We start from the raw sequence: 26,749 nt of genomic DNA, 5'->3' as shown, positions 1-26,749 counted from the left end.
TTCTCTGGGCGCTTGGAGAGGGAATAAACCTCTGCGAACGCCCAGAGAAAAGAAACACTCCCTTCGCTCTGGATAGTTTTCCTTTCTCTGGGTGCTGCCTCAGAGTCCCTCTTTTTTTTTTTAAGCCTTAAAGTTTTGGATTTTTTGATTCCCCTCCCCTCACCTTCTTCCTTCAGCAGTGACTGTCCTCCTCCTCTTCCTCCTCCTCCGCCCACCCAAATTCCGAGCTTTTATTTCTTTCCTAATGTGTCTGCACGTATTTTTTGCTTTTACGTTGATTTATTTATTTTTATTTATTATTTGGATTTGTATGCCGCCCCTCTCCGAAGACTCGGGAAAAGTTGCTTCTACTTAAAAAAGTTTCTACTTAAGAACCTGGTCACGGAACGAATTAAGTTCTTAAGTAGAGGTACCACTGTATAAAGGTGGCTGCAGTAATGGGTTCCTGCTGGTACGGGCCACTCTATAAAGTGGTAGTGAAAACGGAGCTGCGCGCGCAGCGCTGTGTGACCACCGGGCGCAGGCCGGTGCGGGATTTGGCTTCTGTGCATGCGCAGGAAACCAAATCTTGCGCAAGGATGCGCAGAAGCAAAAAATCCACTGAAAACCGGGGAAATCTCACGTGCATGAGCGTCATGCGAGATTGTTTCCTGCGCATGCGCAAATGCTGAATCTCGTGCGGTTGTGCGCACCCCCATCGTCACTGGTAGCACCCCAGTAGTGCCGGCGATGGGGAACCCTTGCCTGGGTGGCTGGTAATGAGATAAGCCATGTGGATTATAGGCTTTGATTTACAGGAAATCACTGGTGGGATTCAAACATTTATTTCTACTACGGGTTCTGTGGGCGTGGCTTGGTGGGCGTGTCAGGGGAAGGATACCGCAAAATCCCCATTTCTTTCCAACCAGCTGGGACTCCGGAGGCAGAGAATAGATGGGGGGCGGGGCCAGTCAGAGGTGGTATTTACCAGTTCTCATGAACTATTCAAAATTTCCACTACTGGTTCTCCAGAACTGGTCAGAACCTGCTCAAACCCAGAACAGGATCCAATCTGGGCCCCGAGATTTTGCCTTCCGAGCTTTTAAGACTCGTGCGGGAGTCTTTCTGCTATGGCAGTTCTGTGTATGTGGCATTTTTATGTTGTCGTGTGGGCTTTTAGACGTTGATTGGGGTTTTTTGATGCTTAATATCTGCTAGAGACCCAAAGGCGTTTTTCCAAGAGGCAACTGGCCTTTGTTTTTTTCATAGAAACATAGAAACATAGAAGACTGGCGGCAGAAAAAGACCTCATGGTCCATCTAGTCTGCCCTTATACTATTTCCTGTATTTTATCTTACAATGGATCTATGTTTATCCCAGGCATGTTTAAATTCAGTTCCTGTGGATTTACCAACCACGTCTGCTGGAAGTTTGTTCCAAGCATCTACTACTCTTTCAGTAAAATAATATTTTCTCACGTTGCCTTTGATCTTTCCCCCAACTAATTTCAGATTGTGTCCCCTTGTTCTTGTGTTCACTTTTCTATTAAAAACACTTCCCTCCTGAACCTTATTTAACCCTTTGACATATTTAAATGTTTCGATCATGTCCCCCCTTTTCCTTCTGTCCTCCAGACTATACAGATTGAGTTCATTAAGTCTTTCCTGATACGTTTTATGCTTAAGACCTTCCACCATTCTTGTAGCCCGTCTTTGGACCTGTTCAATTTTGTCAATATCTTTTTGTAGGTGAGGTCTCCAGAACTGAACACAGTACTCCAAATTTTCTTTAAAGATGTTTCGTTTTCTTATCCAAAAAGCTTCTTCAGCTCTGACTGGATGGTGGGGAATAGAAGGATTTATATTCCTGGCTGTTCTATCCTGGGGCCTACGCAGATGGAAAACAAAGGAGGAATCCACGCGCTGATCTTTCAAATCAATCTTTTTATATAGAAAGCATCATTTAGACAAGCCCAATTCATGCGTGTGAATTCATCTTGGCAGCTTCTCAGCGAGAGGAGTTAAAAGATAACAGTCCAGCATCAAAGCTAACTGCGAATTCCTTTATGAGATAAAGAGTCTTCAGTTTCACTGACTAACAATTACACTTTTCCAGACTCTCCGCAGACAGGGCAAGGATTGTAGCAGAGAAATAACAGTTGGCTAGCGTAACAAGGCTGGAACCTCTAAACATCAAAATGTTGAAACTCCACCCCGAATTTCCCATCAGCCACCCTTAAATACCTATGGGGAGTGGTCAACAATTCAACAATAGATTTAAAAAACTACAAACTTCTTCCTTTTCCCATACAAGTATTATTGTCTTCTAAAGCAGGCATCTAGCAAAGGCTCTCGATCTTCCTCCTCCTCCTCCATATCAGACCCGCCTGTCATTGGCATATCTGCCACCTCTGGTGTTTCTTCAGGTTCATCCAGGTCTATTTCTCCCTCACTCTCACTCTCTGCCTCAGCTGGCCACACCACGGGCCCACGGTACGAAGATGGGCCTGGCTCATCCTCCTCAGAATCTATCATTACCAGAGTTGGTTTGAGGACCACTCCCTACACTTGCAGAAAGCACTCAAAAGCTCCAAAACCGATTCTCCAGATACAATAATTACAAGTTTTATTGACAAAGTTTATACTCAGCAGTTTAACGTCTGTGCTACGGCTACGGTTAGGGCGGCCATTTTCAACATGGCCGCTTGCAAACAAGCCCGTCATTTCCGATACCAGATCTGCATGGCCTTCGCCCGTTTAATCTTCCTCTGGAGCTGCAGGATTCCGTACAGGAGAGCCTCAGCAGTGGGAGGGCAGCCTGCAAGAGGCAAAACATCGACCACAGAAATTAAAATTAAGGAAAGACTTCATGAACTCAATCTGTATAGTCTGGAGGACAGAAGGAAAAGGGGGGACATGATCGAAACATTTAAATATGTTAAAGGGTTAAATAAGGTCCAGGAGGGAAGTGTTTTTAATAGGAAAGTGAACCCAAGAACAAGGGGACACAATCTGAAGTTAGTTGGGGGAAAGATCAGAAGCAACGGGAGAAAATATTATTTTACTGAAAGAGTAGTAGATGCTTGGAATAAACTTCCAGCAGACGTGGTTGGTAAATCCACAGTAACTGAATTTAAACACGCCTGGGATAAACATATATCCATTGTAAGATAAAATACAGGAAATAGTATAAGGGCAGACTAGATGGACCATGAGGTCTTTTTCTGCCGTCAGTCTTCTATGTTTCTATGTTTCTAAAATTCCTAGGCCAGTGATGGTGAACCTTTTTCCCCTCGGGTGCTGAAAGAGCATGCACATGTGCTTTCAGGCATGCGCGAGTGCCCACACCCATAATTCAATGGCTGGGTAGGCCAAAAACAGCTTCCACCATCCCCCAGATGCCCTATGGAGGCCAGAAACGTCCCGTTTCCCAACTTCTGGTGGGCCCAGTAGGCTCATGTTTTGTCCTCCCAAGGCTCCAAAGGCTTCCCTGTAGCCTGGGAAGGGTAAAAACGCCCTCCCCCATCCCCCCAGAGGCTGTCTGGAAGCCAAAAACGTCCTCCCAGAACCTCTGTGCAAGCCAAAAATAAGTTGGCTGACACACACATGCACATTGGAACTGAGCTGAGCTAGGGCAACGCTCGCGTGCCAGCAGATATGGCTCATAGAAACATAGAAACATAGAAGACTGACGGCAGAAAAAGACCTCATGGTCCACATAGTCTGCCCTTATACTATTTTCTGTATTTTGTCTTAGGATGGATATATGTTTATCCCAGGCATGTTTAAATTCAGTGACTGTGGATTTATCTACCCACATCTGCTGGGAGTTTGTTCCAAGGATCTACTACTCTTTCAGTAAAATAATATTTTCTCATGTTGCTTTTGATCTTTCCCCCAACTAACTTCAGATTGTGTCCCCTTGTTCTTGGGTTCACTTTCCTATTAAAAACACTTCCCTCCTGGACCTTATTTAACCCTTTAACATATTTAAATGTTTCGATCACGTCCCCCCTTTTCCTCCTGTCCTCCAGACTATACAGATTGAGTTCATGAAGTCTTTCCTTCCACCATTCTTGTAGCCCGTCTTTGGACCCGTTCAATTTTGTCAATATCTTTTTGTAGGTGAGGTCTCCAGAACTGAACACAGTATTCCAAATGTGGTATTACCAGCACTCTATATAGCAGGATCATAATCTCTCTCTTCCTGCTTGTTATACCTCCAGCTATGCAGCCAAGCATCCTACTCACACCTACTCAGTGTGCCACCTGTGGCACTAGTGACATAGGTTCGCCATCACTGTCCTAGGTCATAGCAAGGGGACCTCCCTTCCTCCAGCTCTCCATCATAAATTAACTCAGAGAGGTAGAAAAGCCTCCAGGGTTGGGAATTGTATAGACTTACGACGATTCCCAACAAAGGAGAATACAGTACAGTGGTACCTCTACCTAAGAACGCCTCTACTTAAGAACTTTTCTAGATAAGAACCAGGTGTTCAATTTTTTTTTGCCTCTTCTTAAGAACCATTTTCTAATTAAGAACAAGAGCCCGGAAAAATTTCCCAGGAAATTTGAGAGCGGCATGAAGGCCTGGCCAGTTTCCTGCCATTCCCCCTTTAATCCCAGCCATCTCTGGCTTTTCTGGGCTGCCAGAGGAGCCTTTCGGTGGTGCTTCCCCTCTCACCCGTCTGGGTTTTTCTCTCTGGCGCAGTGTATGGGAGGCAGCCTCGCGCCGGGTCTATGGGAGGCATGTGCTCCTCGCTGCCTTAGAGTCCCTCTTTTTTTCTTTAGGCCTTAAAGTTTTGGATTTTTTTGGTTCCCTTCACCTTCTTCCTTCGGCAGCGACTGTCCTCCTCCTCTTCTTCCTCCTCTTCCTCCCACCCAAATTCTGAGCTTTTATTTCTTTCCTAATGGGTTTGCACGCATTATTTACTTTTACATTGATTCCTATGGGAAAAATTGCTTCTACTTACAATCTTCTTTACTTAAGAACATAGAAACATAGAAGACTGACAGCAGAAAAAGACCTCCTGGTCCATCTAGTCTGCCCTTATGCTATTTTCTGTATTTTATCTTAGGATGGATATATGTTTATCCCAGGCATGTTTAAATCCAGTTCCTGTGGATTTATCTACCACGTCTGCTGGAAGTTTGTTCCAAGGATCTACTACTCTTTCAGTAAAATAATATTTTCTCATGTTGCTTCTGATCTTTCCCCCAACTAACTTCATATTGTTCCCCCTTGTTCTTGTGTTCACTTTCCTATTAAAAACACTTCCCTCCTGGACCTTATTTAACCCTTTGACATATTTAAATGTTTCGATCATGTCCCCACTTTCCCTTCTGTCCTCCAGACTATACAGATTGAGTTCATGAAGTCTGTCCTGATACGGAAACTTGGTCATGGAATGAATTATAGGACCTGTAAGTTCTTAAGTAGAGGTACCACTATATTTGTAGTTCAGGGTTGAAATGAGGGGTCCTTCTTGTTCTCTGAGCTTCATGATTTTCTTGCAGATGCTTCACAAACTAGGCAACACAATCTTTGCTAGAAGGGAGTATTCAGACCAACCTTACTCCTTTCTCCCAGGCACTGATGATGTTGCCTCATTTGGTCATGAAATGTCTAAAAGAAAACCATCAAGCCGAGAGAGCACCAAGGGCCTCTCATCACAACCATCTGTTTAGCGATGATTCGAGGTTACAGCAGCATTGTAATTGTGATTCAAAGTTATAGCGACCAGTCCTTGCCCTTAATGACTGTTGTAACATCTCCAGGCTTATATGATCAAAATTTCAGTGACTGGCAACTGCCATGTTACTATGGAGTATTTAGCAATACCAATAGCATTTGGACTTTATAGCCCTCTCTAAGCAGTTTTACAGAGTCAGCCTATTGCCCCTCTCCCCCCTGCCAAATTTTACCCACCTCGGAAGGATGGAAGGCTGAGTCAACCTTGAGCCGGTGGTGAGATTTGAACCGCTGACCTGCTGATCTAGCAGTCAGCTTTAGTGGCCTGCAGTACTGCACTCTACACACTGCGCCGCCTCGGCTCATACCTCGATTTTCGTGGGTTCAAACTTCGTGAATAGCCTATACCACTGTTTTTCAAAAAATATTAATTAAAAAATACTTCGCGGCTTTTTTCCTATACAGTGATCCCTCGAGTTTCGCGATCTCGATCTTCGCGAAACGCTATATCGCGATTAAAAAAAAAATATTAATTTAAAAAAAACCCACTTCCGCGTTTGGCTTCGGGAGTCAGCTGGGAAGCGGCGCGGCTGTTTTAAAAGGTCGCAGCCGGCCTGGGGGGCTTCCCAGCACCCCCCCCGAACCCCCAACCCGGGTTCGGGGGGTGCTGGGAAGCCCCCCAGGCCGGCTGCGACCCTTTAAAACAGCCGCGCCGCTTCCCAGCTGAGTCCTGAAGCCAAACGCCAAAGGCGAACTTCCGCGTTTGGCTTCAGGACTCAGCTGGGAAGCGGCGCGGCTGTTTTAAAAGGTCGCAGCCGGCCTGGGGGGCTTCCCAGCACCCCCCCGAACCCGGGTGGCCGGGCGAGCAGCGAGCGAAGGGCGGGTGGCCGGGCGAAGGGCGGGCGAGCGGGGTGCTGGGGGGGCGGGGGCAGCCGACATTCAAAGCAATCTGTCGGCTTCCGCACTTTCGTCGCTCCCCACCTCCACCATCTGCGCATGCGCGGCCATGGGGGGGGGAAGGGCGCACATGCGCAGATGGTGTTTTTACTTCCGCAACCCTACATTGCGAAAAATCGATTATCGCGAGGGGTCTTGGAACGGAACCCTCGCGATAATCGAGGGATCACTTTACCACGTTTTTTTCCATCTGATGACATCATACGTCATCACCAAACTAATAATTTTTGCAAATAAATAAAAAAATTTATTATTGTTAATAAATAATTATGTTTATAAATATCAGAATCACTATTCAATGGTGAGTACCAGTAATAATGGTGAGTAAATGGTTGTTAAGGGAATGGGAAATGGTAATTTAGGGGTGTAAAGTGTTAAGGGAAGACTTGTGATACTGTCCATAGCCAAAAATTGTGTATTTATTTCTGCATCTCTACTTCGCGGAAATTCGACTTTCGCGGGCGGTCTCGGAATGCATGCCCTGCGGAAATCGAGGGAACACTGTATTATATTATTGCTTGCACCGTTCTTCCACCGACTACTGAAGTGGGGCCTGGATTCTTTTATCTGGTCCCCGTATGACCTTCCCTTCTGGGGCTGCAGTTTGGGGAAGTTGAGCTAGGAAGAGACCTCTCAATGCCCTTCCCTTTACCTGGCACGTAGATGTCCACGGGCACGATCCGGTCACAGCCCCTCACCACGGAATACGAGTAGTGATAGTAACCTCCACCGTTGGCACAGCTGAAGGAAAAGAAGACAGCGTTGGGGATCCTCCGTAAAGCAAGCTTTTATAATAGGGGAGGGCCTTTTTCCTTCTGGGCGACAGGCCCCTTTTCTCACTGTTACTTTCTCTCAAGAGAGAGAGAGAAGTGTTTTAGAAACTGGTTTTTTAAAGACCCCATCAGGGAATAAAAAGCAAGCACATTAACTCAAAACCAGCAAATGTCACTGAGTAATAATAATAATAATAATCCCAGCGACCGATAAGGTCCCACCGAGTTGGCCTTCTCTGGGTCCCGTCGATTAAACAATGTCGTTTGGCGGGTCCCAGGGGAAGAGCCTTCTCTGTGGCGGCCCCAGCCCTCTGGAACCAACTCCCCCTGGAGATTAGAACTGCCCCCACTCCCTGTCTTTCGTAAACTACTCAAGACTCATTTATACCGCCAGGCATGGGGGAGTTGAGATAGCTCTTCCCCCATGGCCATTACAAGTTATGCATGGTATGTTTGTGTGTATGTTTGGTTTTATAATAGGGAGTTTTAGTTGTTTTTATTATTGGATTGTACATGTTGTGTTTATTATTGTTGTTAGCCGCCCCGAGTCTGCGGAGAGGGGCGGCATACAAATCCAATAAATTATTATTATTATTATTATTATTATTATTATTATTATTATTATTAATAATAATAATAATAATTTATTAGATTTGTATGCCACCCCTCTCCGAAGACTCGGGGCGGCTGGCCAGATTGAGGACTAGCCACATTAATACCTGGTAGGCAGATTATTTTTTCCCTATTTTCCTCCCCCAAAACTAAGGTGCGTCTTTGGTGCATCTTATACACTGAAAAATACGGTAACATACATAGACACATAGACATTGGAATAAGACCACCATGTCAGCTGTGGGATGAATTCCAAGAAAATTGGCCTTATCTAGACATTCAAATTTCTTTTCCGTTCAACCCTCTAAATCAGTGGTTCTCAACCTTTCTAATCCCGCGACCCCTTAATGCAGTTCCTCATGTTGTGGTGACCCCCAACCATAAGTGTAGCGCCAATTCTCCCAACAGAGCTTTAAGCTGATTGGCAGGAAGGTCAGAGGGACACCCCCACTGTAAATGCCTGATTGGTTGGATTGTAAAAATATCTGCCCCACGAATCCCAGCGATCGGTTAGGTCCCACAGAGTCGGTCTTCTTCGGGTCCCGTCTGTCGGATCAGAAAATCTTACCAAGTAGAGTACTCAGTTCGCTAGAACTGAAGTAAGACCTTCCGGAGGCAGATGGATATTAAAGCACAAGCATACATATCAAAATGAACCAAACTTTTATTATAAAAAGTAGAAAAAATAAAGTTAGCCTCAAGCGGCTGAAAATCACATCTACATCTCTAGAGACAAAGACTAGATATAAGATGCCTTCTTCTTCTCTTCCTGCAAGGAGGAGGAAGTGAGCGAAGCACTGTTACATCATAGAGAGGGAGGAGCTACATTAATAGACAGAGTTAACTATCTAACTACTGGATGTTTCTTAATGTCTTTGGAGGCTGTCAACCCCAGCGTGACACCGTCAGCTAAACAATGTCGTCTGGTGGGACCCAGGGGAAAAGCCTTCTCTGTGGCGGCCCCGACCCTCTGGAACCAGCTCCCCCCAGAGATCAGAATTGCCCCCACCCTCCTTGCCTTTCGTAAGCTCCTCAAAACCCACCTCTGTCGTCAGGCTTGGGGGAACTGAACTACCCTTTCCCCCCTAGGCCTATACAATTTATGCATGGTATGTTTGTGTGTATGTTTGGTTTTAATAAGGGTTTTTTAATTATTTTAAACATTAGATTTGTTACAAGCTGTTTATTACTGCTGTTAGCCGCCCTGAGTCTACGGAGAGGGGCGGCACACAAATCTAATTAATAGATAGATAGATAGATGATAGCTAGATGATAGATAGATAGATAGATAGATAGATAGATAGATAGAATGAATGAATGAATGAATGAATAAATAAATATGTCCCAGGTGCCAGAATAGAAGCTTCAGTTCTTAACACTGTGGGAAATTTTTCTTTTCTCATGGTCTTAGATGACCTCTGTGAAATGGTCGTTTTACCCCCAAAGGGGTCCCAAACCCCAGGCTGAGAACCACTGCTCTAAATCTCTGCAGTAGCACAGCCCCCCTCCAAGCTGCCATTCTTTGCCTCCAATTCTAGAGGGTCCCCAGCCCCCCAAACAGTCTCCTTTGCAATGGCCGGGAAGGTTTGTAATCTTGTTATTCCCCAATGATCCGAAATTCTCATTTTCGATAAACAAACATAGAAACATAGAAGACTGATGGCAGAAAAAGACCTCATGGTCCATCTAGTCTGCCCTTATACTATTTCCTGTGTTTTATCTTAGGATGGATATATGTTTATCCCAGGCATGTTTAAATTCAGTTAGTGTGGATTTACCAACCACGTCTGCTGGAAGTTTGTTCCAAGGATCTACTACTCTTTCAGTGAAATAATATTTTCTCACGTTTCTTTTGATCTTTCCCCCAACTAACTTCAGATTGTGTCCCCTTGTTCTTGTGTTCACTTTCCTATTAAAAACACTTCCCTCCTGGACCTTATTTAACCCTTTAACATATTTAAATGTTTCGATTATGTCCCCCCTTTTCCTTCTGTCCTCCAGACTATACAGATTGAGTTCATTCTTTCCTGATACGTTTTATGCTTAAGACCTTCCACCATTCTTGTAGCCCGTCTTTGGACCCGTTCAATTTTATGAATATCTTTTTGTAGGTGAGGATATCTTTTAAAACATCTGATTGGGAAAGAATGACCCAATCCGTTGTGTTGCAATAAACGCAGCTGCGGTGCTGAGAAAAAAAAAAAAAGAAAAAAAAAGGGAGGAGAATGAAAAAGGAATGGAGCCAGTCCGGAGGATAATAAAATACCAAATGTGAACTTACCTCCCCATGGACACTACGTAACGGGGTTCGGGCATCTGATCATAAACCTGTTGAGAAAGAAATGTGAAAGTTTGCGCTAGATTTAACAAACGGAACATGTGTTAGGCCGAAGTCATCATTTTTGGAGTTAGAGGTGGTTGCATGACGGGGAAAGATACTAGCCACAGCAAATTCTCTCCAGAGGATTCAAGGTCATCCTTTGTTCTGCACCAGCCAGAAGTACAGGGGAGGATTGTGGACACTGAGAGAAGCGGAGTGGTCCATGCGATGAACTTGTGGGTGTGGGGACAAGGGATGAATCTTAATCTGGGTGGAGGACTGTAGGAAGAGTTAGTACTGGGTTGACTACAGTTCGTAACGAACGAAACCTAATTCAGCTGGGCTTTTATGAGGCCCGAGCCAAGAGACAGAGACCGTGAGATCGAGTCTAATCCTTTACAGGTAGGCCTCGAACCTATGACCATAATTGGGACTGGAACCTATGTTGTTAAGCAGTTGTTTAATGTTAAATGAGTCACAACTGATTTTAGGACCTTCCCTGTTACGGTTGTTAAGCAAATCACCTCCGTTCTTAAGTGAATCCAGTTTCCCTCATTGAATTGACTGGTGGAACACAACTGGGGAGGCTGCAAATGTTTGATTTGATTTTGATTTTATTTGATTTGTATGCCTCCCCTCTCCGTAGACTCAGGGCGGCTAACAACAGTAGTAAACAGCATATGACAATCCAATATAAACAGTTAAAAACAGTTAAAAACCCTTATTGTAAAACCAAACATACATACAGACATACCATGCATAAAATTATAAAGGCCTAGGGGGAAAGAGTATCTCAGTTTCCCCATGCCTGGCGGCAGAGGTGGGTTTTAAAGCTTACGAAAGGCAAGGAGGGTGGGGGCAATTCTAATCTCTGGGGGGAGTTGGTTCCAGAGGGTCGGGGCCGCCACAGAGAAGGCTCTTCCCCTGGGTCCCGCCAAGTGACATTGTTTAGTTGACAGGACCCGGAGAAGACCCACTCTGTGGGACCTAATCGGTCGCTGGAATTCGTGCAGCAGAAGGCGGTCTCGTAGATAGTCTGGTCCGGTGCCATGAAGGGCTAATTAAAAATGTGGTAATTATGGTAAATATATACAGGGAGGTCCAACATTTCTTTCGCTAAGGGACACATTTATGGAGCGAGTCTTTTACAACCTTTCCTGCCACGGTTGTTAAGTTGTTGTTCGTAACGTGGTTGTCAAGTGAACCTGGTTTCCCCCATTAACTTTGAAATCTGAAGTTTCTGCACACTCTTCGAAGGTAGCCCCATGGGGAGAGACCATTGGCGGGAGGACCACAAAAAGCTCACTCAATTCCCCCCTCCCCGGAAAGGCTGAGTAATGAGCGCAGTCGTACCTTCCGGAGGGCGGGCGCCATCTTGTTGGTCAAAGTCCCGGCCACAATCATGATGTCGGATTGCCGGGGACTGGCCCGGAACACCACCCCGAAGCGGTCCATGTCGTAGCGGGGAGAGGCCATGTGCATCATCTCGACGGCGCAACACGCCAGGCCAAAGGTCATCGGCCACAAGGAGCTCTGGGAGAAGAAAAGGGGGAAAATGTATCGGTGGTGATTGAAACAGATGTCCAGGTGCCACCTCTATGTTGGTTGAGGCAGGCAGGGTTCCCTTGGGTCCCAATCGTTGGAGGTCAAGGGAAAAAGAGGGTCTTGCCTTCTCTTTCTGCTCAAGATCCCCATGGACAATTGGTGGGCCACTGGGGGACACAGAATGATGGACTCAATGGGCTTTGGCCCGATTCAGCATGGCTTTTCTTTCTTATTTTCTTTCTCTTTCTTTCTTTCTTTCTTTCTTTCTTTCTTTCTTTCTTTCTTTCCTTCCTCCCTCCCTCCCTCTTTCTTTCCTCCCTCCCTCCATTTTTCTTTCTTTCCTCCCTCCCTCTTTCTTTCCCCCCTCCCTCCCTCCCTCTTTCTTTCTTTCTTTCTTAGTTTTTTTCTTTCTTATTTATTTATTTATTTATTTTATTTATTCGATTTTTATGCCGCCCTTCTCCTTAGACTCAGGGTGGCTTACAACATGTTAGCAATAGCACTTTTTAACACAGCCAGTCTATTGCCCCCACAACCCGGCTCCTCATTTTACCCACCTCGGAAGGATGGAAGGCTGAGTCAACCTTGAGCCGGTGATGAGATTTGAACCGCTGACCTACAGATCTACAGTCAGCTTCAGTGGCCTGCAGTACTGCACTCTACCTGCTGCGCCACCCCGGCTCATATTATGAAGGTGGTGAACATAAAACACGTAAGTTATGCCTCTTACGGCAAACATCCCTGGCCACGAACGGCCGGCTAACCTTGGTTCTCCCCTCATTGTTTTATCTTATCATTGGTCCAGGTTGGTTGGTTGCTCCGACTGTTTCTACTGGTGCGCTGCGCGTACAGCTTTGGGTGTCTTGTGTGCATACTTATATGAGGGGACGCACATGTGAGATTTTAGAAACATAGAAACATAGAAGGCAGAAAAAGACCTCATGGTCCATCTAGTCTGCCCTTATACTATTTTCTGTATTTTATCTTAGGATGGATATATGTTTATCCCAGGCATGTTTAAATTCAGTTACTGTGGATTTATCTACCACATCTGCTGGAAGTTTGTTCCAAGGATCTACTACTCTTTCAGTAAAATAATATTTTCTCATGTTGCTTTTGATCTTTCCCCCAACTAACTTCAGATTGTGTCCCCTTGTTCTTGTGTTCACTTTCCTATTAAAAACACTTCCCTCCTGGACCTTATTTAACCCTTTAATATATTTAAATGTTTCGATCATGTCCCCCCTTTTCCTTCTGTCCTCCAGACTATACAGATTGAGTTCATGAAGTCTTTCCTGATACGTTTTATGCTTAAGACCTTCCACCATTCTTGTAGCCCGTCTTTGGACCCGTTCAATTTTGTCAATATCTTTTTGTAGGTGAGGTCTCCAGAACTGAACACAGTATTCCAAATGTGGTCTCACCATCATTCTATATAGTGGGATCATAATCTCCCTCTTCCTGCTTGTTATACCTCTAGCTATACAGCCAAGCATCCTACTTGCTTTCCCTACCGCCTGACTGCACTGTTCACCCATTTTGAGACTGTCAGAAATCACTACCCCTAAATCCTTTTCTTTTGAAGTTTTTGCTAACACAGAACTGCCAATACAATACTCAGATTGAGGATTCCTTTTCCCCAAGTGCATTATTTTACATTTGGAAACATTAAACTGCAGTTTCCATTGCAGTTTCCATTTTGGCTATTTTTTTTGGTTCTTGCCTATGCGCCAAAGCAAAACTATGCTGCACGCATGTAAGACACCCGAAGTTGCACGCGCAACTCAACTTATGCTACTGGTGTGGCTGCCTTTACCATTCTGGTAGGAACCGACTCCTGGTCCAGGTTATTTGGGGAGTTATTTTAACCCACTGGGATTGATCTATTCCAGTGTTTCCCAACCTTGGTAACTTGAAGATACCTGGACTTCAACTCCCAGAATTCCCCAGCCAGCATTTGGGACCCCCACTCTAATTCATTGCAAAGTAGGACGCAGGGCTGCCATTGAGACTCCAGGATCAACTGATATCAAATGCATTTCAAACACAGAGATGCTTCTGGTGAAAACTTTCTCCGAAGAGGTGGGAGAGGGGAAATCAACCGGTCACATGCTCCTACTTACTCGACGGATCCAGTTGAGCAAATCATCTATCTTGGTGACCACATATTCTCCTCGACTGCTGGGGAGCAGCGGCTTCTTCTGAACGATGCCACTGGTCTTCTCCTGAACCTGGACAGAACTACCACAAAGTAAATTAGATTAGATGAGAATTCTTTATTGGTCAAATTATTATTTTATTAGTATGTCTTGGTACAAAACCTTCAACACACATTAAGCAGAGTTGTTGTGGCATAGGTAATGTGCGTTAGCCAGACTATGACTCAGACTTAGTATTAATGTATATACAACAATATTATTATTGACAAATATACAGAATCAATAATATAATATTCTAATAGTTTACAAACCACGCACACAGCAAGAATACAGCTCACGGCAAAATATCTCTAACAAAGTAACTCCCCCCAAAGGGAACGGCGCTGGCGCCCTCTTATGGCCCACAAGTAATATTTCCTTAAAGGTATAGTCTTTACATTTAGACAGACTAACATAGTTAGCTACTGTATGTCAACACCCAATTAGGTTATGTCCTATGGTTTATATGAGATGTATGATTGTTTTTTATATTAAGGGTTTTTAAATTGTTTTAATCATTGGATTTGTACTGTTTTATGTTGTAAGCCGCTCCGAGTCTCCGGAGAGGGGCGGCATACAAATCTAATAAATAATAATAATAATAATAATAATAATAATAATAATAATATACTAACAATTATTATTATTTAATTTAACTTCTATGCTGCCCAATCCCAAAGGACTCAGGGTGGCTTACAACAAGGTAAATTACAAACAACAATCAAAAAAAGTCAAGAAAAAACAGTCTAAACTCTAAAGCCCTAATTAAAACTCAATAACACATATACTTGCCATTCATACAGATTCATACACGTGGTCAAGCTAGTGGTTGATTTAGGGCCCCCAGGCCTGCCAGCATAGCCAGGTCTTTGTGGCCTTATGAAAAGTTAGCAGGGTGGGAGCCGTATGGGTATCGGGGGAGGGGAGTTGATTCCATAGAGTTGGGGCAACAACAGAGAAGACCCTCCTCTGCGGTCCCCGTAAACCTGTGTGCTGTAATTGGTCTCTGGGAGGTATGCGGCAAGAAGTGATCCCGTAAATAGTCTGACCCTGAGACATGTAGGGCTTTAATGTGATTGAAGACACAAAGAATTTGTCTTTGGTGCATACGCTCTCAGTGCATATAAAAAGACAAGATACATTTGTCAAGAATCATAAAATACAACACTTAATGAATTGTCACAGGATGCAAATAAGCAATCAAACCATACTGGGAAACAATATAAATTTATAAATTTATATTGTTTATAAATATAAACAATATAAATGATAAGGATACAAGCAACAAGTTACAGTCCTGCAGTCATAAACGGGAGGAGATGGGTGGGAGGAATGATGAGAAGACTAATAGTAATTATAATGCAGCCTTAGTGAATAGTTGGACAGTGTCGAGGGAATTATTGGTTTAGCAGAGTGATGACATTTGGGGAAAAACTGTTCTTGTGTCTAGTTGTCTTGGTGTGCAGTGCTCTGTAGTGACCTTTGAGAGTAGGAGTTGAAACAATTTGCGTCCATGGTGCAAGGGGTCAGTAAATATTTTCACAGCCCTAATTTTAAGTAATTACATAAATTATTTCAAATTAAGAATTTCTATTAAGAGGATAAAATCACAATACAGTACACCAAAACTGTAAGATTGTAAATATATATACAATACAATACAGATAACTGCATACAATATAACAAGAGAGAACAAGAATATCTCTCTTGTTTTTAACTGGGTGCATGTCTTTCATTTTTTTTGTTTCTTTTTTTCTCTTTTTGAAATGATTATACAGTATATGTAATATTTGTGATGATGCTGTATACGTTTGTGTTTCTTTAAAAAAACCCAATAAACTTTATTTTAAAAAATATTTCTCCGGCCCTCTTTTTGACTCCTGCAGTATACAAGTCCTCAATGGAAGGCAGGTTGGCAGCAATTGTTTTTTCTGCAGTTCTGATTCTCCTCTGAAGTCTGTGTCGGTCTTGTTGGGTTACAGAACCGAACCAGACAGTGACAGAGGTGCAGATGACAGACTTGATATACATGGTTCTGTGTTCTACCAGGCTCTCTGGTAGGAGCCTCCCAAAAATTCAATGGTACAAATTTCAGACACACACACGTTTTAAAATTCAAAACAATGTTCTTTATCCCAAAATTCAAAATAAACTAAGCACTCTTTTTGTATTGCAAAGAGCACTGGTTCCAAAACAACCGGGTAGTCTGTACAATTAACCTTAAGCAGTCATTAAGTACTTAGCTAGCAGCTGTGAAGAAACTTCACACCCCTTCTTCTTCCAACGAAGTGAGACACACACACAGAACTGCAGGAAAAACAATTGCTGCCAACCTGCCTTCCATTGAGGACTTGTATACTGCACGAGTCAAAAAATTTTTACTGACCCCTCGCATCCTGGACATAAACTGTTTCAACTCCTACCTTCAAAACGACGCTACAGAGCACTGCACATCAAGACAACCAGAGAAAAGAACAGATTTTTCCCGAACGCCATCACTCTGCTAAACAAATTAATTCCCTCAACACTGTCAAGCTATTTATTAAGGCTGCACTACTATTATTAATTTTTTTTCATAATTCCTATCACCCATTTCTTCCCACTGGAGTTCACAGCAGACAATTTATTCATTGAGCCCAGAAGAGAAATTATCTGCCCCTATCCAGGATGGAACTCACAGCCTCCTGATTCTGAGATGAGATCTCCATCTCTAGGCCACCGTTCGGAGTAAATAAATCAATAAAAGGTAAATTATCAGGTGTTTCAGGAGCAGAGAATACCTGTCAGTACTCTCGGCTGAAGGCGTCTGATGCAGCAAGCGGGTGGAACTGGTGGAACCCACAATGGGCCTGTTGAAAGAACAGCCAAAAGTTAAGAGAGTCTTACAAGTCAGATCGCACAACAACCCTACAGGGTAGGAAGGAAGCCTATGTTGAAAGCCACGGAATGTACGGTTGTAGGGATGAGCCTGGAGAAACGGAAGAGCCAGTTTCAAAAACACACTTGATTGATTTGATTTGATTTGATTTGATTTATTGGATTTGTATGCCGCCCCTCTCCGGAGACTCGGGGCGGCTAACAACAATAATAAAACAGTATACAAAATAATCCAATAGTAAGAACGATTAAAAACCCATTAATATAAAAACCAAACATGCATACAGACACACCATGCATAAAATTGTAAAGGCCTAGGGGGAAAGAGTATCTCAATTCCCCATGCCTGACGGCAGAGGTGGGTTTTAAGCAGCTTACAAAAGGCAAGGAGGGTGGGGGCAATTCTAATCTCTGGGGGGAGTTGGTTCCAGAGGGCCGGGGCCGCCACAGAGAAGGCTCTTCCCCTGGGTCCCGCCAAGCTTTGAAATTGGAAAAACTTTAGGAAGAAATTCAGTCAAATTCTATCATTATTATTATTATTATTATTATTATTATTATTATTATTATTAATTAGATTTGTATGCCGCCCCTCTCCGTAGACTCGGGGTGGCTCTCTTATCTCTCTAGTGCAGTGGTTCTCAACCTTTCAAATGCCGCCACCGCCTAATACAGTTCCTCATGTTGTGGTGACCCCCAACCATAAGTCTAGCGCCAATTCTCCCAACAGAGCTTTAAGCTGATTGGCTGAAAGATCAGAGGGACCATCCCCACTGTAAACGCCTGATTGGTCGGATTGTAAAAACATGTTCCAAGACGCCAGAAGAGAAGCTTTCATTCCTAACACCATGGGAAATTTGTCTTAGGCAACCCCTGTGAAACGGTAGTTCGACCCCCAAAGGGATCCCCACCCCCAGGTTGAGAGACACTGATCTAGTGGAAGAATAAAAGTTTTGGGGATTCCATTAGCAATAGCAATAGCATTTAGACTTACATACTGCTTCATAGTGCTTCCACAGCCCCCTCTAAGCAGTTTACAGAATCAGCCTCTTGCCCCCCAACAATCTGGGTCCCCATTTGACCCACCTCGTGTTCTGTCGAGCTCTCTGGTAGAATCCTCCCAAAAATGCACAGATACAATTTCAGACACAAACACGTTTGAAAATTCAAAACAATGTTCTTTATACCAAAAATGCAAATAAACGAAGCCCCCTTTTGGTATAGCAAAGAGCACTCGTCTCCAAACAAATTGGTAATTTGTACAAGTCCCTTATCAGTTCTGTGATACCTAGCTTGCAGCTGTGAGGCAATTCACAGTCCTTCTTCTTTCACAAAGTGAAACACACTTTGCTCTGGTTTAGTTTCAAAGCGGGGAAAAATCAGCACACAAAAGGTCAAAGTCAGTAAAGCAGGCACGAAACACAACAATCAGATAATCCTCCACAATGGCCAAACCCACAGGCTGCTCTTTATAGCAGCCTCACTAATGACCACAGCCCCACCCAACCACAGGTGGCCTCATTTTCTTTGATAATAATCTCTCAGTTGTTGCTGCCTATGCATCGCTCTCCGCATGCGTGGCTGTATCATTAACTCTTGTTCTGAATCCAAGGAGGAGCTAGATAATTGATCTCCTTCTGAGCTGTCTGCCACACTCTCCTCCTCCCTGTCACTCATGTCTTCTTGGTCAGAGGAGCCTTCATCAGCAGATTCCACCGGGGGCAAAACAGGCCTGCAGCATGTGGATGTCTCCCCCACATCCACAGTCCTTGGGGCAGGAGCTGGGCCAGAGCCAACCACAACACCTCGGAAGGATGGAAGGCTGAGTCAACCTTGCGCCGGTGGTGAGGTTTGAACTGCTGAACTACAGCTAGCGGTTAGCTGGAGTAGCCTGCAGTGCTGCATTCTAACCACTGCGCCACCCTGCAGGCTAACTCAGTTAGAGTTCCTGGCAAACTCGTAGCGTCGGTTTCCCAGTTTGTCCTGATAGAAAATCTCCAAAGACCTAACTCAGTGATGGCAAATGGTTTTTTCCTCGGGTTGCCGAAAGAGCATGGGTGTGCACTGTTCTGCCTGACCGGCCTCAAGCAATGATTAATGGTCCAGAAAAGAAGGTCAAACACACACGTGGATAGTTAATCAGCAAACTTGTATTTAAACAGTAAAGAAAAAAGTCTAAAGCAAATGGTCCTTACTTTCAGGAGAAACCAAGAGGATTCGTTGCAAAATTCAGTCAGCTACAAAGTTCAGTGAAAAGCCAACCCATACAAAAGTCACAGAGCAGAAATAGTCCAAGAGTCTCTGAATATTCACAGCACAAAAGCAGCAGCTTGTCCCAGAGCGTTCAACTCCCCCAACGTTGAAGTACAATCCACGAGCAGGAACTTCAGAGCAGGAACAAACAACAAACCACCCAGATAATCAGCCACAGTTTGCCTTGGCCCCGTTCTCTTTTTATGCTGTTTAGCCCTCATTAAGGGAACCACACCCAGCCCAGGTGTGCTTATGCTACTTCTTAAAGCGATCCCTTCTTTGTAAGGCCCTACGGCTGCATAAATTGATGTATTGTTCTGCAGACGAGCTGAGAGAAGATAAACTGTCTGACGAATTGCCAGCCCCTTCCCCATAACTGTCTGCCAATTCGTCCTGGCTCTCTGCCCCATCTTCCTGACTGCTGGCTACATCTTCCTGGCTGTCAGCTGCATCATCCTAGCTGTCAGGCAGGCTTTCACAGTCACTGTGTGCCGCGTCTCCCCCATCTGTGGGGGCAACAGCTGGCCCAGGCCCAAACACAACATGCACTACCAAGCATGCGCAAGTGCCCACACCCATAATTAAATGCCCGGGGAGGGCAAAAACAGCTTTCCCTGCTCCCCCCCAGAAGCCTTCTGGAGGCCAGAAATTGCCTGTTTCCCAACTTCTGGTGGGCCCAGTAGGCTCGTGTTTCTCCCTCCCCGGGCTCCAAAGGCTTACTGGAGCTGGGGGAGAGTAAAAATGTCCTCCCCTACCCCCCGGAGGCTCTCTGGAAGCCAAAAATGCCCTCCCAGAGCCTCTGTGCGAGCCAAAAATCGGCTGGGCGGCCCACACATGATTGTTGGAGCTGAGCTAGAGCAACAGCTCGCGTGCCAGTAGATATGGCTCCGCGTGCCACCTGTGGCACCTGTGCCAGAGGTTTGCCATCACTGACTTAACTCCTATATCATTCTTGGATTTCTAAGGCTATAGAAGCCATGAATTGTTCTGGTTTCTGGTAGAAATTTAGCAATTGCAAATAACTCTTATTAAATGAATTATTTCATGAATAAAGAAACTCCATTTTATTCTCTGCTCTCCCGGAATTCAAACACATTTCATACAGGCACTTATCTCTTGGTCTGTTATCTTCCTTAATTGCATTTCTCACATTCCTTCTCCTTCTCCACTTAACAAGATTTATTTTCCTAACAGCATGATTTCTAAAACAGCAGCCCTGACTGTTAATCAACACAGAATACTTTTGCTTACCTGGGAGCGGCACAGTAAAACCTCCATATTTCTCTTCGGCAACATTGAAACTCCACCCTTCTTCCCCACTAACCCCCTGACGTGCCAAATACATCACTACAGTATTTAACCCATTCCTCCCCTTAATATCTTCTTCCAGACACCTGTTCTCTACGTTTTTGGGCCCTTCTGAATTTAGGGTTTACCCAGCGAGTGTCTGATTCTTCCTCACTAGAATCTTGAATCATAGCCCCATCCTGTGGCTGGCCTCCCACCTGTTCTACTACCTGTAACCCCAGGCCCACAACTAATTCATAAGTACCATCTGTATCAGAGTCCTCAATTCCTTCATCATCCTCCAACTGACCAGGAGTATGTACAACATGAATGAGATAGGATTTTCTAGGTCAGTGACGGTGAACCGTCGCACGGAAACGTCACAAACACATGTGCTCGTCATGGCTGTGCTACGGAAAAGCCAAACCTCTGGGTTCTAGTGTGCATGCACGCCCAACAATCAGCGAGCCGGTTTTCAGCACTGCTGCATGGACCAAGGGACTGCTCTCCGTAAAAGCCGACTAGCACGCATGCGCGCCCGACCATCAGTAGGCCGGCACGCATGCACACCAGGTTTTGGCACTGCTGCATGTGTGAAGGACACCTGATCGTTGTACATTTATGCGCACTGGAAAACCAGAAGGCAAACAGGCAAAGCCACAAGTGCTGGGCGACATGGCTTCGCCTGCTACTTTGGCCATGCACACCATACATTCGCCATTACTTTTCTAAGCCTTTGAAGATTTATGACTTGTGGCCTTCAACTCCCAGAATTTGTGAGCTAGCATGGGAGTTGAAGCCCCCAAGTCATAAAGGCCAGGAGTGGGGAACTATGGCCCTTTGATGACTTGTGGACTTCAACTCCCAGAATTCCTGAGACAGTCATGCTGTCATAAAAGGGCCATCGCTCCCCCACCATTGTCTCAGGTCAGGGGCCTCCAAACCTTGGCAACTATAAGACTTGTGGACTTCAACTCCCAGAATTCCTGAGACAGTCATGCTGTCATAAAAGGGCCATCGCTCCCCCACCATTGTCTCAGGTCAGGGGCCTCCAAACCCTGGCAACTATAAGACTTGTGGACTTCAACTCCCAGAATTCCTGAGACAGTCATGCTGTCATAGAAGGGCCATCGTTCCCCTACCATTGTCTCAGGTCAGGGGCCTCCAAACCTTGGCAACTATAAGACTTGTGGACTTCAACTCCCAGACTTCCTGAGACGGCCATGCTGTCATAAAAGGGCCATCGCTCCCCCACCATTGTCTCAGGTCAAGGGCCTCCAACCTTGGCAACTATAAGACTTGTGGACTTCAACTCCCAGAATTCCTGAGACGGCCATGCTGTCATAAAAGGGCCATCGCTCCCCCACCATTGTCTCAGGTCAAGGGCCTCCAACCTTGGCAACTATAAGACTTGTGGACTTCAACTCCCAGACTTCCTGAGACGGCCATGCTGTCATAAAAGGGCCATCGCTCCCCCACCATTGTCTCAGGTCAAGGGCCTCCAACCTTGGCAACTATAAGACTTGTGGACTTCAACTCCCAGAATTCCTGAGACGGCCATGCTGACATAAAAGGGCCATCGCTCCCCCACCATTGTCTCAGGCCAAGGGCCTCCAACCTTGGCAACTATAAGATTTGTGGACTTCAACTCCCAGAATTCCTGAGACGGCCATGCTGTCATAAAAGGGCCATCGCTCCCCCACCATTGTCTCAGGCCAGGGGCCTCCAACCTTGGCAACTATAAGACTTGTGGACTTCAACTCCCAGACTTCCTCAGCCAGCAAAGCCAGCAAAGGTTAAGCAAGGGAGTTTCACAGAAAACATGCTGGTGCTATATTATTTATTTTTTTCTCCTTCAATTTCTATAGTTGCCCCATCTTAAACAAGTGACTCCGGATGCTGAACGCTCCTAAAAAGCAATTACAGGTAGTCCTTGACTTAACAAAAAGTTGTTTAGCGACTGTTCAAAGCTGCAACGGCACTGAAAAAAAGTGAGCCATGTTGAAGCTTCTGAATGCTCTTCAAGGACAGCCCTACGCAGAGCGCATGCTAGGAGTCCAGACAGATTCCAAAAGCATCGGTGATTGTGAGCAAAGTCTGGAGGACCGAAGGGAAAGGGGGGACATGATCGAAACATTTAAATATGTTAAAGGGTTAAATAAGGTTCAGGAGGGAAGTGTTTTTAATAGGAAAGTGAACACAAGAACAAGGGGGCACAATCTGAGGTTAGTTGGGGGAAAGATCAGAAGCAACAGGAGAAAATATTATTTGACTGAAAGAGTAGTAGATCCTTGGAACAAACTTCCAGCAGACGTGGTTGGTAAATCCACAGGAACTGAATTTAAACATGCCTGGGATAAACATATATCCATCCTAAGATAAAAATACAAGAAATAGTACAAGGGCAGACTAGATGGACCATGAGGTCTTTTTCTGCCGTCAATCTTCTATGTTTCTAAGTCTCCCAGTCCATGTCTTGAGGACAGAAGGGAAAGGGGGGACATGATCGAAACATTTAAACATGTTAAAGGGTTAAATAATGTTCAGAAGGGAAGTGTTTTTAATAGGAAAGTGGACACAAGAACAAGGGGGCACAATCTGAGGTTAGTTGGGGGAAAGATCAAAAGCAACATGAGAAAATATTATTTGACTGGAAGAGTAGTAGATGCTTGAAACAAACTTCCAGCAGACGTGGTTGGTAAATCCACAGTAACTGAATTTAAACATGCCTGGAATAAACATAGATCCATCCTAAGATAAAATAAGGAAAATAATATAAGGGCAGAGTAGATGGACCATGGGGTCTTTTTCTGCTGTCAATCTTCTATGTTTCTATGTTTCTAAGAATGGACCGAATCGGGATGCCACCCGAAAATGTGCAAAGGTGGAAAATCAGATCCACAGTTAACTTAAGGCGATTGGAAAATACTCATAGAAACATAGAAGTCTGACGGCAGAAAAATACCTCATGGTCAATCTAGTCTGCCCTTATACTATATTCTGTATTTTATCTTAGGATGGATCTATGTTTATCCCAGGCATGTTTAAATTCAGTTCCTGTGGATTTATCTACCATGTCTGCTGGAAGTTTGTTCCAAGGATCTACTACTCTTTCAGTAAAATAATATTTTCTCACGTTGCTTCTGATCTTAACCCCAACTAACCTCAGATTGTGCCCCCTTGTTCTCTTCACTTCCCTCCTGGACCTTATTTAACCCTTTAACATATTTAAATGTTTCGATCATGTCCCCCCTTTTCCTTCTGTCCTCCACACTATACAGATTGAGTTCATTAAGCCTTTCCTGTTACGTTTTATGCTTAAGACCTTCCACTATTCTTGTAGCCCGTCTTTGGACTCGTCTTTTAAAAAAACGTCTGCACGACTCCAACGTCCTTTATCTGTTCATTCCGTTTGCAGGGAAAAGGTTCTTGGAGGAGCTGACTTCGGGCAGACTTACCTCAGAATGAAGAAGCCACGCGGGACCAGGCGAGAAACTGAAAAGAAATAAAAGGTTGATGTGAAAAGAAGAACAATACGGGCTAGAATAAGGTCAAGGTTCTCCTCACACATATGTGCTAGTCATTCCTGACTCTAGGGGGCGTTGCTCATCTGTTTCAAAGCCGAAAGGAAAAAAACTGTGCTCTATTTCAACCTAGTGCAGGGGCAGACAAAGTTGGCTCTTCTGTGACTCATGGACTTCAACTCCCAAAATTCCTGAGCCAATTATGATAGCTCAGGAATTCTGGGAGTTGAAGTCCACCTGTCATAGAAGAGTCAACTTTGCCTACCCCTTGCCAGAATCCAGCAAGCCAGTTGCAGTAATCAAGTGATCAACCTTGTGACCTTCCCAGCTAGCTTCCGACAAACGATGTAGGAAGCTGGGCACACTTAAAACAACCAGACAACTGACTTAACAATTTGCTTATTCGCCGTAACAACAACAAAAAAGAGATTGTAAAATCGGATGCAGTTTGTTTGACAACTGTCTTCCTTAGCAACAGAAAGTCTGGCCCCATTTAAAATCATATGTCAAGGATTGCCTATATAGGAAGGATCTTCCTGCGCCTTCCTTATGATTGGTTTTATAAAATAATAGGAAACAATACAGAGTGGAAAAGCTGATTTGAAAACAAACCAAAACCAAAACAAAACAAAAACGGTGTACATGCGTGCGTGTCCAAGTGTATTTTTGCTTTGTGCGCATTTGCAGGAAAAAAAAGAAATTGGGGTTTTAGAATGTTTTAGAGATTTCTATATGCTTTGTATTTATTCCTGTTGCGAGCTGCCCTGAGTCTGAGGAAAAGGGCGGCATAGAAATCAAATAAGTAAATTAGTAAGTAAGTAAATAAGTAAATAATTAAGTAAATAAATAAGTAAGTAAGTAAATAAGTAAGTAAATAATTAAGTAAATAAATAAGTAAATAAGTAAGTAATTAAGTAAGTAAACAAGTAAGTAAATAAGTAATTAAGTAAGTAAGTTAAGTAAGTAAATAAGTAGGTAAGTAAATAAGTAAGTAAACAATTAAGTAAGTAAATAAGCAGGTAAATAAATAAATAAGTAAATAAATAAGTAAGTAAGTAAATATAATAAAATGATAGATAGGTAGGTAGGTAGGTAGATGGATGGATGAATTCTGGGAGTTGAAGTCCACATGCTTTGCAAGCTGCCAAATTAAAATGCATTGGTTTTTAAAGGCTCCTGCCCTGAACAATGTTGGACTAGAGCAGAAGTAGCCAAAGTTGGCTCTTCTATGACTTGTGGACTTCAACTCCCAGAATTCCTGAGCTAGCATGACTGGCTCAGGAATTCTGGGAGTTGAAGTCCACAAGTCTTAGAAGAGCCAACTTTGGCTACCCCTGGACTAGAAGATCTTTAAGTGCCTGCCAACTTGTCTATTCTCGGTTTATTCTCCTGCAACCTCCCCCCCCCCCCCAAAAAAGGTTCTCCCACTAGCCACGCCCAGCATCCGACATCCCTTCCACCTTCTCCCCCCACTGGTGGCTACTTCCCGCCGTCCTTGAAACCTCGACCCCCACTCCCTCGGCTCGCACTCACCGGGCAGCGCAGCCATCGCCGCGTCTCCCTCCCCTTCCCGCAGCTCTTCAAGGCACCCTTGCTAGCTGCGGACAAGGGCAGGCGGTGCACCTTCCCTCCTCCTCCGGGCCGGAACCGGAGCTGCCTTGCCTCGCGTTCCGGCCAGAGCTGTGCTGCCCCCTGGCGGCGGCTGAGAGATGTTACTCGTCGTGCATCGAATGCTCTTCTTTCTTTTAATTCTTTTAATCCTCCATCTTTTAATGAAGTTTTTATTTCTCCTCTTCATTCTGTTCGTTCTCCCCTCCCCTTCCCCCCATTCTAATTCTTTTTCCTTGTTTCCTTCTTGAGTCGTTGAGTTACTCTGCTATGAGTTTTAATTAGGGTTTTAGAGTTTAGATTGTTTTTTTTCTTGACTTCTTTTTTATTATTAATTGGATTTTTATTGTTGTTTGTAATTTTAATGGTAATTTTATGTTGCTGTAAGCCGCCCTGAGTCCTTCGGGATTGGGCGACATAGAAGTCAAATTAAATTAAATTAAATTAAATTAAATTCTTCCTTTGGCTTTCCCATTTGGCCTCTTTCACCATTGGGTCTAGGGAATTCGTTTCATTTTCTCCTCCTTTCTTTTCTTATAATTTAAGACTTAGAATAACTTTATTGTCATTTTCAGTGTACGCTGATCAGCATTAAAATGAAATTTCATTGCATATACAGCAATCAAAGGGTCCCCACCTCCAATAATATACTAGAATTCTGGACACACAAGAAATTTGCCTTTGGTGCGTTTGCTCTCAGTGTACAGAAAAGAAAATATACATTTGTCAAGAATGTTTACTACATAAGCATGTACAATGCAATACAAAAAAATGATGCTATAGAGCACTGCCCACCAAAACAACTAGACACAAGAACCATTTTTCCCCAAACACCATCACTCTGCTAAACAAATAATTCTCTCACCATTGTCAAACTATTCATTAAGGCTGCATTACTATTACTATTAATCTTCTCATTATTCCTATCACCCATCGCCTCCCACTTATGACTGTAACTTGTTGCTTGTATCCTTACAATTTATATTATATTGTTTCCTGATTGTTTATTTGTACTCTATGGCAATCATTAAGTGTTGTACCTCATGATTCTTGACTAATGTCTCTTTTCTTTTATGTACATTGAGAGCATGTGCACCAAAGACAAATTCTTTGGGTGTCCAATCACCC

The 26,749-nt window shown here is 44.1% G+C and overlaps 1 protein-coding gene across 1 annotated transcript; it reads right to left on the bottom strand.

Annotated features, from left to right (window-relative positions):
* Window positions 1–1,905: 1,905 nt before the first annotated feature.
* NDUFS7 (NADH:ubiquinone oxidoreductase core subunit S7) lies at window positions 1,906–25,870 on the bottom strand. The gene is made up of 8 exons (XM_070745525.1): window positions 25,547–25,870; window positions 23,948–23,984; window positions 16,856–16,924; window positions 14,001–14,118; window positions 11,686–11,865; window positions 10,294–10,340; window positions 7,280–7,368; window positions 1,906–2,796 (listed from the first exon to the last, which is right to left on the bottom strand). The coding sequence occupies exons 1-8, from the start codon at window positions 25,560–25,562 to the stop codon at window positions 2,699–2,701; spliced, it is 654 nt and encodes a 217-aa protein (XP_070601626.1). The 5' UTR covers window positions 25,563–25,870; the 3' UTR covers window positions 1,906–2,698.
* Between the last annotated feature and the right edge of the window lie 879 nt (window positions 25,871–26,749).

The sequence above is a fragment of the Erythrolamprus reginae genome, chromosome 1, assembly GCF_031021105.1.
Source record: "Erythrolamprus reginae isolate rEryReg1 chromosome 1, rEryReg1.hap1, whole genome shotgun sequence".
NCBI lineage: Eukaryota > Metazoa > Chordata > Lepidosauria > Squamata > Dipsadidae > Erythrolamprus > Erythrolamprus reginae.
The sequence above is the reverse complement of the archived record's forward strand: the minus strand, read 5'-3'. Positions and strand labels throughout refer to the sequence as shown.

What these genes read in the sequence shown, in the direction of transcription:
- NDUFS7 (XM_070745525.1), bottom strand. An exon ending in CGTGGCTTCTTCATTCTGAG is followed by an intron (nt 16,925 to 23,947) that starts GTAAGTCTGCCC and finishes TTCTTTCAACAG; the next exon opens with GCCCATTGTGGGTTCCACCA. An exon ending in TCAGCCGAGAGTACTGACAG is followed by an intron (nt 14,119 to 16,855) that starts GTATTCTCTGCT and finishes ACTTTGTGGTAG; the next exon opens with TTCTGTCCAGGTTCAGGAGA.